This window comes from Myotis lucifugus, unplaced genomic scaffold, assembly GCF_000147115.1.
Source record: "Myotis lucifugus unplaced genomic scaffold, Myoluc2.0 scaffold_98, whole genome shotgun sequence".
NCBI lineage: Eukaryota > Metazoa > Chordata > Mammalia > Chiroptera > Vespertilionidae > Myotis > Myotis lucifugus.
This window is the reverse complement of record NW_005871146.1, coordinates 573073-583988: the sequence shown is the minus strand read 5'-3', so window position 1 is coordinate 583988 and position 10916 is coordinate 573073. Positions and strand designations below refer to the sequence as shown.

General features: G+C 46.9%; 1 protein-coding gene across 1 annotated transcript; it reads right to left on the bottom strand.

Annotated features, from left to right (window-relative positions):
* Positions 1 to 2574: 2574 nt before the first annotated feature.
* SHISA2 (shisa family member 2) lies at positions 2575 to 9267 on the bottom strand. The gene is made up of 2 exons (XM_006092106.3): positions 8206 to 9267; positions 2575 to 4712 (listed from the first exon to the last, which is right to left on the bottom strand). The coding sequence occupies exons 1-2, from the start codon at positions 8537 to 8539 to the stop codon at positions 4159 to 4161; spliced, it is 888 nt and encodes a 295-aa protein (XP_006092168.1). The 5' UTR covers positions 8540 to 9267; the 3' UTR covers positions 2575 to 4158.
* Positions 9268 to 10916: the final 1649 nt, after the last annotated feature.

Sequence of the window (10916 nt, the reverse complement as noted above, 5' to 3'; positions counted from 1 at the left end):
TGAGTTGCGCTTCCTCCACTCAAGATTACACAGCTTCCTCGGACCCTTTGATTTTTCTCCTAAGCAACATTGGGGAAGTAATCACATTTTTTTAAAGTCCTAGAAAGTTCACTTAGCCATTAGTGCTGCTACATATTTACTTGCTACATATTTACTTAGCAGGAACTTATCAAGTCCAGTGTGCCCCACAGGTGCCTGAGCTGCTGGCGTTCCAGGGTCAGTCTGCCCACCCCCGACGCTGACCAGCTCCTCATGCACATCTCAGGAGTGCAGGTCTGCATGGACAGGGCGTAAATATGCATTACACATTTTAATTACACATTCTGACTGACTGGAGGAAGACCAGGCTATGTTAATGAGAAGTCTCCATCCTAAAGCCCATGAACAAGAAACCAGCTTATTCCTTTTAAGCATTTGGGAAGCTTAAGCAACTAAAAACAAGTGTGTTCATTAATTTAAACCACTTTAATGAACCATGGAGGATTGTGTATGGGAGGGAGATGGAAACTATAAGCAAAAGACAACTGTGAATTTGCAGGAAACAGAGACAAAGTCTCTGAGAGAAAAGGGACTAAACGAGAGTTCTATTACCAAGTAGGGACCAAACTGAGAAGAGAACGAATTAATCCAAGCTTTTTCAGATCCCAGCTTTAAGCACCATTTAAACTCCTCTCCCATGTCTGGTCCATTTGTGAACGGCTGCCCTGTCCTTACCAACTTCGTTTGAACCTTCCTGGTTTCCCCAGGAAATGCTTCTGAAGGAAGCTTGCTTAAATCCTAATTGGCAATAAAACAATGAGAAAATATTAATCATCAAATTCGTGAAATAAAATTGTGCTATTTTTTAAAACTAGCCCAAGGTAAATTTAATAGATGAAACATGTCGTTCATCAAGCAACTAGGAAAGTATTCAGAAGTGGAAAGTGAGTTTTGTAAAGCAAATATGCTAAATTCAAATGCATGTGTCTTAATGGTCTTCTCATTGCTTTGGATGTTGATGTTATTGTTAAATTCTAGCTTTTCCGACTACAGCAGGACTTATAGGAGGTGCATGTTTCCGGGCTCTTAAATGGACATAAAGTGCTGGTTAATTTCTTCTTCCTCGAAATCAAAACGTTTTTCTCTCCTACACACAGGGATATAGAATTCCCCTGGAATCATCATGAACCAATGAGAAAGGTTTAGATACAGAAGAAGACATGCAGCAGGAAACTATTTTCCCAACTGTAGCTGCTCCCCTTTTGTCCCCCAAGACTTTAAAATATTTGTCCTGAGTGTAAATTACACCATATAGGTTCTGATTTCTTGACAATAAGGAAGCTATACTTAAACCAGGTATTTGAAATGTTTTACTTTGGCAACTAAATTACTCCAGTTTTTACCAAAATTGAGAAGGTCCAAGTGTGCATCCAATGATGTTATATATATATATACCAGAGGCCCGATGCACAAAGATTTGTGCAAGAATAGGCCTTGCTTCCCCTGGCTGCCAGCACCAGTTTCCCTCTGGCACCCAGAACACGAGCCTTCGCTCTGGCCACTGCCTCCCACCTTCACTCCGGGCAGCTGCCGCCATCTTTTTTGCATTTACATATTCCCTCCTTATTGGCTGCGGGCACCTCCATCTTTGTTACAAAGTGATGGTCAATTTGCATATTCCATCTTTATTAGATAGAATAATATTTTGGAAAGTAGGACCAAGTGAAAAACTCGTGTCATTTATTAAAGTGTGCTTTTGCTTTTATTGTGATATTTAATTACCACATAGAAAAGGAGGAAAGGTTGAACAGTCTTATACAAGAGAAGCAAGCACTCTCTTACATAAGCACCCTTAACCCTATATTTTGAAAAGGCTGAGGGACACTTGCATTGGGGAAGAATGGACTAGACCAGGGATTAGTGAACTATGGCTGGATAACAAATTGGGCCTACTGCCTGCTTTTTAGAGCCCTGGAGTTTAGAATAATTTTTACATTTTGAAATGGAAAAAAATAGAAATAGAATACTTTGTGATGTGAAAATGTTATAGAATCCAATTTTCAGTGTCCAACAATAAGGTTTTACTGAACCCCAGCCATGCTCATTGGATTATGGCTGTTTTTGTACTGCAGCGGCTGAGCTCTGGAATTGTTCGAGACTGTATGACCTGCAAATCCTAAAATATTTACTCTCTAGCTCTTTACTGAAAAAAGTTTGCCAATCCCTAAGCTGGTGATCTCTAAGGTCCCTTTCACCTCCAATCTTCTAGGAATTTTACTTCCTTAGATCGTCAGAATCCACCATCAAAAACAAGGTAACTTGATAATATGATCTCAAAAGAACTATCTCTTTTGTGTTGTCAACATTTACCATAGAATATGTAAAATAATATCACTGACTCATAGAATTTACATATAAACTTCTCAGATATTGATTACTTTTAAAGGTAGTCTCTTGGTTCTAGAAAGCAATACATATAATTTTAAGCAATTTTATTCTATTAACAGGTTTAATAGACCATCTAAAATTAGAAAGTAGAATGAAAATGAAAAAAACAACAACTCCTATAGGAATTCATACCATAAAATATTTATTAAGTAAAATTATTTTCCCCTGCCTTTGGTTTTTAAAAATGTTTGATTGAGTATCTTTGCAGATACCAATTGCCAACAGTGGTTTTACATTATTCAGTCATGAGATAGATGTTAGATAGATAGAAAGATAGGTAGGTAGATAGATAGATGATAGGTAAGGTAGATGAAAGATAATAGATATTGGCATAAATGTGTAAAAGACCAACATTATAATGGTTTGTTTAATTACAAATCTTGGTTTTGCTAGCAGTTGGAAATTTACTTGCACATACTTAAACTTACCTCTTATAAGTAAACAATACACAAATTCACTTGAATCTCATAATTCAGAACACTGGTAATGAATATAGTGCTTGCTGAGGACTAGGAGAGAAAAACAAGAACTTTGTGGGGAAAGAAAGGCAATATCTCTTTGAAAAGCTTTTCTCTTGATTTAATAGTCCCTATTGCCTGGAAAATGAGCCATTTTGATAATGAGAGTATAAAAAGCCTTATGATTTGCAAAGTAAATTATATTGTGGTTTAAATTTCATCCAAAATCTTGGATTATGGCTGAGAAGCTATACTCAACCTTTATAAAGCATTTCTTTGAAATTTATAGGGGAAACAAGAAATGTTTTATCAGTTCTAGGCAGAAATGATAATCTCCATTTATAAAATCGTAATTACCTGCACTCGGTCCTATACAGACATGGGGATCTAGAAACCAAATAGAAAGAAATGCCAAGCCATACGTAATTTGTAGAAGTAGCAGGTGATAGATTATAATTTCAACATAAAAAAATCTAATTACTTCTCAGATGTCACTGTAAAGTTGGAAAATTAGAAGATACAATCAAGAAGGGGATGAATGGCTTTATTACACTATCCACCACTTCAAGATTAAAACCCCAGAATTTTGAAATGTCATTAGTTAAGTAACTATACAATTTCTTTCAGTCTCTTTTTAATGTAGAAAATCACTTTGTAATAAGATCTCTACACAAAGTAAGAAAGCACAAAATAGACAAAAATAGACAATTTATATATCTTTTTACAATGAAAGAAAGAATGCCTATGAAATACTGAGATCGATGACTAATCTCATGGAGTTCAAATTGTATTTCCTTTGATAATAATTGTGTTCTTAATATCTTCCCCTAAACCTTGGATGCTTATAAAAGACTTACCCAGGTAAAAGGCAAGGAACAGGTATTCTGACTGGGTACAGTAAAAAAACAAAAGAAACAATAATAATAATAACAATATAATAAACACCCTTAATCATCTGTTTACAAAATTCTTTTGACAGCCATACCTCAAGGGCACTTAAGGGCTCGAGCATTTGTCATACAACCATCAGTAACAACACAGCATCTCCAGGTGATGTCCTTTTCCATCATAAATCAATCATGCACTGGGATAAAACATCCGCAAAAGCTAATTCAGTGAGATGTTTTCACAGTTTGGGGGCCAATGAAACCATCCAAATGAATTGTGCCATGAACATCCCCAGCATGCATGGACTGCCACTTTGAGAATCCTTGCCAAGTCTATAGCTTCCGTTTTCCTCAGTCTCGTAGTGGAACCCACTTGGCACCTTGAGTCACACGGTCACAGCTGGGTACATCTTCTGTTCACTGTTAGTGTGAGGGAAGGGGGCCTGAATCTGCCTGTAACCCGTCTGCAGGCCGTCCATGAAAGGTGGCACAGGAGTCATGGGCACCGAGTCGTGCTGCACCGTGTATCCCACATATGGGGGATGCAGATACTGCCCCTGATGGGGCACAATTTGGGTGGCCTGCTGACAGTTCAGCACAGAGAAGTTCGTGGGCATGTTGACATACACGTTGTTCATGGTCCCCTCAGGCAAGCAACAGTTGGTCTGTGACCTTGTTGGGGGCGCTCGGGCTCCGGAGTTGGCACTGGAGCTGGAGCTGGCAGCTGTGCTGGATTGGCGGGAGGACGACCCTCGGGAAGTGCTGGCACTGGGGATCATGGGGATGGTCTCCATCAAGCGGTTCCCCCCAGGGGCCCGGCTCTGCTGGGGCTCCTGCTTAGGACGGAGACATCTGCAGCAACAGGCAGCCACGAGTGACCCCAAGATGATGAAGGCGACAAACACGGACCCAACGATGAGGAATGGCACGTAGATGGGGACTGGAGGGCAAAAACATAACATTATGATTCACTATAAATATGCAGTAAAAATCAGTGTGCTTGGCAGTGGAGATCGGAAAGGAGTGGCAGTGACACTTAACTGCAGGACCAGGGTGGGCTGGTTTGTGTGCCCATTAGCAGCCCACCATATGCACTGTCCTTTACTCAGTCTCAGGAAAGGTGGGAAGGCCGGACAGGCATGGCAGGTCAGCCCCCCTAAAGCAAAATTTTTAATATTTACAGCTAGATTCACCAACTGCACTGACTGAGGCAAACATCCAATTCACTGAAGACATGTGTTTCATGTTTTAAGACTGTTCTAAAATCCCTACAATAACTGAACTGCCCATACTTGCCAGAGAGTTGTAAGATCTGTATAGAAACGAGTTGAAATTATTTAAAAAGCTTTCTTCCCCCAGCAAGTTATGTGTATTCCTTGCAAACTCTTTTTACCATATTTTATTTAGCAAGTTTTATTTCCAGAGGCAAATAAATAAAAAACGTAGGTCAGACTCTAGCCATGACCATTCCAAAAGGAGTCTGTAAAGCACAGAAGTCAAAGAAGGGTAAGAAAAACTCCACATGCTTATCTAGCTGAGATTGGGAGGGGAGGGGGCGCGAGGGGGCGGTTAGAGGGGACCTAGCATGGGTCACTGGATGGTGGAAAGGGTTAGTGACTTGTGTGCAGGGAAGTTATTTCAGGCAGCATGGAACAAGGTACCGAGGAGAACAAACGTTGGGGGCAACAAGGTATTTGTTCCAGGAAGGAGAGCTGCCCACAGCGAGCTAGGAAGCACCCCGGCTGACCCTGGAATTCCGACACTGGATTCTGTGTGAGGAACTACAGGGAAAGCCTGCAGAGCATAAAGCAATGGGCGCCATATTTAGCAAGTGAGGTTTATTCTGAAAAATAAAACCGTAAAAGATAAAAAATACTAACTTTAGTGAAATTGGTAGCGAGCTGTATTTTTCCATTATTTTACTTTAAAAACTCTTGTGGGGGCCACGGGGAGAGCAGCATGGGGCTTCCCGCAGCTGGGTAAGATACACCCACTGACGGGGGCAGAGAATCAGGAGGGCGGGGCCGCCAGATGCCTGGGAGCCACTTCTGTAGAATCCCACCTGAGGTTACTGAGAAGATACTTTTTTGTGTGTTCCTGCCCGTGTCTTTAACTATTTGGTTAGAAAACACAGGAGGACAGGGACTAGGTCTTGCTGGTCTTGGCAAAGCAGGGCCAGCTCAGGGGTACAGGCAGAACCTCAGGAGGGAGCCCAGTTCTCCCACACCTCTGAGGTACCCTTTGACTGTCCCCTGGAGTCAGTGCTTTTAGAATATAGTAGCACATGAAGTCATGGAGAAATAACGCCTTACAAGCAAAACATACTTTATAAGTATTTAACCAAAGCTGACATTTGATTTCCTTAATCATCAACTCTGAACAGGGTAAATACTATATTTATACATAGTGTTTCTTTAGCAGGTAGAAATATTTGCTACAGTTTACAGCACAGCTGGCTTTCTGACTGTTCTAATCACAGTCACTTACAGCACACTAGAGCAGGGGATGGGTGCTTCTCCATCCGCATGCTATAAATATTTCATTCTCTAAACTAAGATACCAGTCCTAACTGTGTCATCAAGAAGTAAAGAAATAATAAAAGAACCCTAGCTGGTTTGGCTCAGTGGATAGAGTGTCAGCCTGCAGACCGAAGGGTCCGGGGTTCGATTCCAATCAAGGGCACGTATCTCGGTTGCAGGCTCCTCCCCAGCCCGGGCCCTGGTCAGGGTGCAGGCAGGAGGCAACCAATCGATGTATTTCTCTCACATTGATGTTTCTCTCTGTCTTTCCCTCTTCCTTCCACTCTCCCTAAAATCAATGGGAAAATATTCTTGGGTGAGGATGTTTTTTAAAAAGAAAGCAATAATAGTAAGAAAAACCCCAAACATTATAGCAAAAACTAGCTGAAAGCAACCTAAGTCCACATAATGAATTTTGGGGAGAAATAACTGTTCTCTTTCCAGAATTTTTAATTGGAAGTGTAAATAGCTACACTGGGGTAAAGAATGCTGTGCCCCTCAAAGCCCCCAGCGCTGCTTAATTAGGCCTGTTGTCCTTCTTGATTGCAGAAGAGAAGCAAGAGGAACAGAATTTTCAGGAAATAAGGACTTAAAAGTAGGGTAAAGAAGACACCCATGCACATCACAGGGTGTCATGAGAAGTCTGCTGCCTACTGATCTGTCCAAAGCTAACCTAACTTTTTAGAGACCGTTAAGGAGCCCAACTTGGCTGACACACGGAAGTAGCAGTTCCGTCTTTGGCTCATTTCTCAAGGCTTTATTCCAGGGCCACACACCCTGCAAGGCTGAGCTTGTGTTTTAAGATGGCACCTTTTCTGGAATTACCCTCAGTTCTCCTCTCTTCAGATTCAATGAAGCAGAACAACAGGAGTGGCTTGCTAATAAAATGCTTGACTGCAAAGGGACCAGCACGAAACGAGCTGCCTCTTCCCAGGGGGAGACAGCTCTGTCCACACAGATGCCACTAGTACCAAGCTCAGGTGACTCAAAGCCTGGGCCCTTGTGCTGGTGAACAGTCCTGTCCTTAATACAACCAGCTGCAGAGAAAAGAGACACCCTCGTGGTGCCATGCTTGCCATCTGACCGCTACCCCTACACCAACCTAAATCCTCCCTCTCAAACACACATACTGAATGGACCCTGGAGGGAGGCCATCTGGGAGGTTTGTGAAGAGGAAGTGGAACCTATCAAATTCTTACACGGACTTGTTTATTTTTCCAACTCTAGCTTTGGCAATTTGAAAAAATACATAATTTTTTTTTTAAATCAAAGTCACAAAGAGCAAGATTGAGTACGGCTCTAATGTCACACCTAGCAAGTCCAGCATGGTGACAACTGTCCAGAAACCAGAGGCCAGGGCCTGACAGGGGAGAGAGGCCGCAGCATGTTAGAGAGGATTAGAGTCTCCAGGGTCTGGTACAGGGTGTCACCCCCGGGAAGCCCTGAGCAGCTGCCTTCCTCCTGAGGAGTCTTCACAGAAGTGCCCCCGCCATCCCTCCCGGCTTCCTCTGGGACTCCCAAGATGGTAACCCTTCCTACAAGTTAGACCTCTGGGGACAGGCGGCAGGGAAGGGGGCCCAGAGGCCCTTCCTTGGACTGGAGGACCATGAAGCTGTCGTTGGCCCACCCTGCCTTAGACGTGTCGTTTTCTGGGGAAAATCCAACCCAAATCACCTTTTAGCTAACAAATGGGGAAACTGAGTCCCAGGACGGTGAATTGGTGCCCCATTTCTCACACTATATTGGCTGGCCCAGCATGCTGGCACCACCTCCTGGTCCAAGACCCTTTTCTGAAATCTCAGTGCTCCTAGTTCCGTTCCCCCTTCTTCAGGTCCCAGGTCCATGCAGTCCGGGCGAAGCCAACCTTTCCTCCCGCTCGAGCACGGCCCTGCTCCTCCCCGCACCCACCCCTACCTGCCGAGCCGTCTGAGCCGTCTTTGTCCGACCGGCCAGGCTCGCCGGCGCCCTGCTGGCGGTCGTTGTCGCAGCCGCCCTGGTCGAGGCGCGCCTCGGCGCTGGAGCAGCAGTAGCGCAACGCGCAGCTGCCACAGCAGATGGTGGCGTCGCCGCCGTCGAAGCGCTCAGGGCACTGGAAGCCGACGTGCCAGACGCCCTGAGCGTCCAGCCAGCCGTGGCAGTACTCGCCGCTGGCCCGCGCCCCCGCCGCCAGCAGCGCGGCCAGCAGCAGCTGCAGGAGTGAAGCGGGGACCCGGGAGGCGGCGGCCGACGGGCGGCGTCCGCCCCACATGGCACCCTGGGCGCGGGCCGCGCGTCTCCAGGGAGCGCAGCGCGGTCTTCAGGAAGTCGTGGCCCCCGAGACCCAGTCCCAGGGGTGCTCGGGCCGGGATCTCGTCACTCTTCTCAGTGAGTGCCCACCGCCCTCTGCCGCGACGTCCCGGGAGCCAACGACGCCGGGCTGCTGACCCAGGAGGCGCCTAAGCCATGCCCTCCTTCTGCCGGGCGGCCCGGTCCGGAAGGGGCAGCCTGGAGCGTGGGTCTGCGCCGCCGGAACGCTTCGGGTGCGGACTCAGAAGGCCCCCGGCGCTGTCGTCCCGCATCCCCTGGAGCCTTCGCCCGCGAGAGGACCCTCCCCGGGCATCCCCGAGGGGACGATCCCTCCAGTCCGATTACCGCTGGGAAAGCCGCTGTGGACCCCGAGCCGGGACGCTGCCGCGGGGTTTGAATCTCGGGAAACCGCTCAGGAGTCGGGAGCGTCTCCCTTCCTTTATTCCCCTCTCGGGCGGCGAGAAGGGGCTACGAAGGCGGGCAGTGCGCCCAGGACTCCGGTCAGCAAGTGCAGTGACCGGCCGCGCTCCGTTTGCTCAGCTCCGAACTCGGTCCGCATGGCTCCGGCCACGTAGCCCCGGCAGAACCTCGGGGTGCACCACGGTCCCCGCCGCGGGACATGCGGTCAGTCCTCCCGGCTCACGCAGCCGTCCAGGACGCGGGCGAGGGGCCGGCGCGCCCCCGCCACAGTCCCGGGAGCCTGTCGGCTGGCGGCGGAGGTTGCTGCGCGTGGGTCCTGGCGGCGGCTCGAACAGCTCTCCTCCTCGCCTCTCCAGACGCAGCTCGCTCCCACGCCGCGGGGCCGGGCCGCTCCCCTCTCCCCCGGCCGCTGCGCTCTCGGGAGGTGCGCACCGGTGGGCGCCTCCCACAAAAGTTTCAGTCCTCGGGGCTCCCGAAGAAGCGGAGTACGGCAGCCGCCCGCAAAGTCGCCGCGCCCGGCACCGAGCCCGCCCCGACTCGGCTCGCTGCGCCCGGCCGCTGAGCTGCGCTCTTATGAGGGGCCGGGGCCGCTCGGCGCGCATGCGTTCTGCGCGGCTCCCCCTCCCCTGAACGTCCCGGGGCGCCGGAGCCCTTCGCCTTCGGACTAGGAGGGAAGAGGAGCGGGTGGCCAGCGACAGGGGGCTGCAGGCTAGAACAGGCGCGGGAGAAAACTTATGCAATCTAGGCCTTGCTAACGAAATCATGATAAGTAAAGCAAACTAAACTGGCTTATTGAAGATCTCTGGCACTCAAAATTCGGTTTGATTCTCAGAACTTCCCCACGATGGATTATAATTGCATTTTTCAGACAATGAAGTCGCTACTCAGATTAACTGTCTCTCTCAGCTCCCAGCAGCCCATGTCCTGATCGCGGCTGGTCACAGGCCCAGCCGAGGAAGAACTTGGATGTTGGTGGCAGAGTTCGCACGCCTAGGTCTTCGCCTGGTGGGCTCCAGGCTTCTATGAAGAGAGTTCGAAAAAGACACCACAGATTGGCCACTGTCTGCATGATTTGGGATCGCTTTTTTTTGTTTTCTATATTTGGGCGTGGCGATTTATTGGATTCAAGCAGAGAGGTGCCTGGCCTTACTGGTGTAGACAGCTGCAGTTAGAAGAAAACAAAGGTCAGACAGACCAGAAATTCGGCTTTGATGGAGGAGAAATTAATAGCTTCTCTCTTGCGGAAGCTGAAACAACAGGTGCTGATGCTATTAAAGCAGCCGTGATTATTTTTAAAGGAACTGGTGACCTTTCCGACTGGGCCTGGAAATCAGCTGACCTGAAATCTAGGCTCAGCCCTACCAGTAAAGAATCATTGCATTTTGCTGCTCTCAGTTTCTACATTTTTAAAGCGAAACATAGGATGTGATGACTACAATGGCCCCTTCCAAGTCTTTGAACACAAGGCAATTTTATTCACAGCAAAGACACTGATGTTCAAACAACCATTTGGACACTTGTGTATTCCTGGTAAATGCACAGACTCACAAATGGTTGACATCCTTCCACCACTTCAACCAAATTAAATCAAAAGGAAAAACTACCCTACACCCACCCCCTCACCCCAAACACCTATTCTTCTCACTAAATCTCTCTCCAAGCATTGCACTTTATTTCCTTGCAGGTTTTTTGGTCATTTTGGCTACATAAAATTATGTATATTAAATGCACCAGCCACCAACTTGTTTCAATCTAATAAGTAAAAATTTCAAAATGAAATTATTCATTCAACAAACACATGCTAAGGACTTAGAGTATACTTGCTCTGTATTGGGTATTGGGGATTCACTAAGAAGTTAGACATCATGGCTATTTCCTGCAAACAGCTTAAAGTCTCTGGAGTAAAACAGATATTGAAC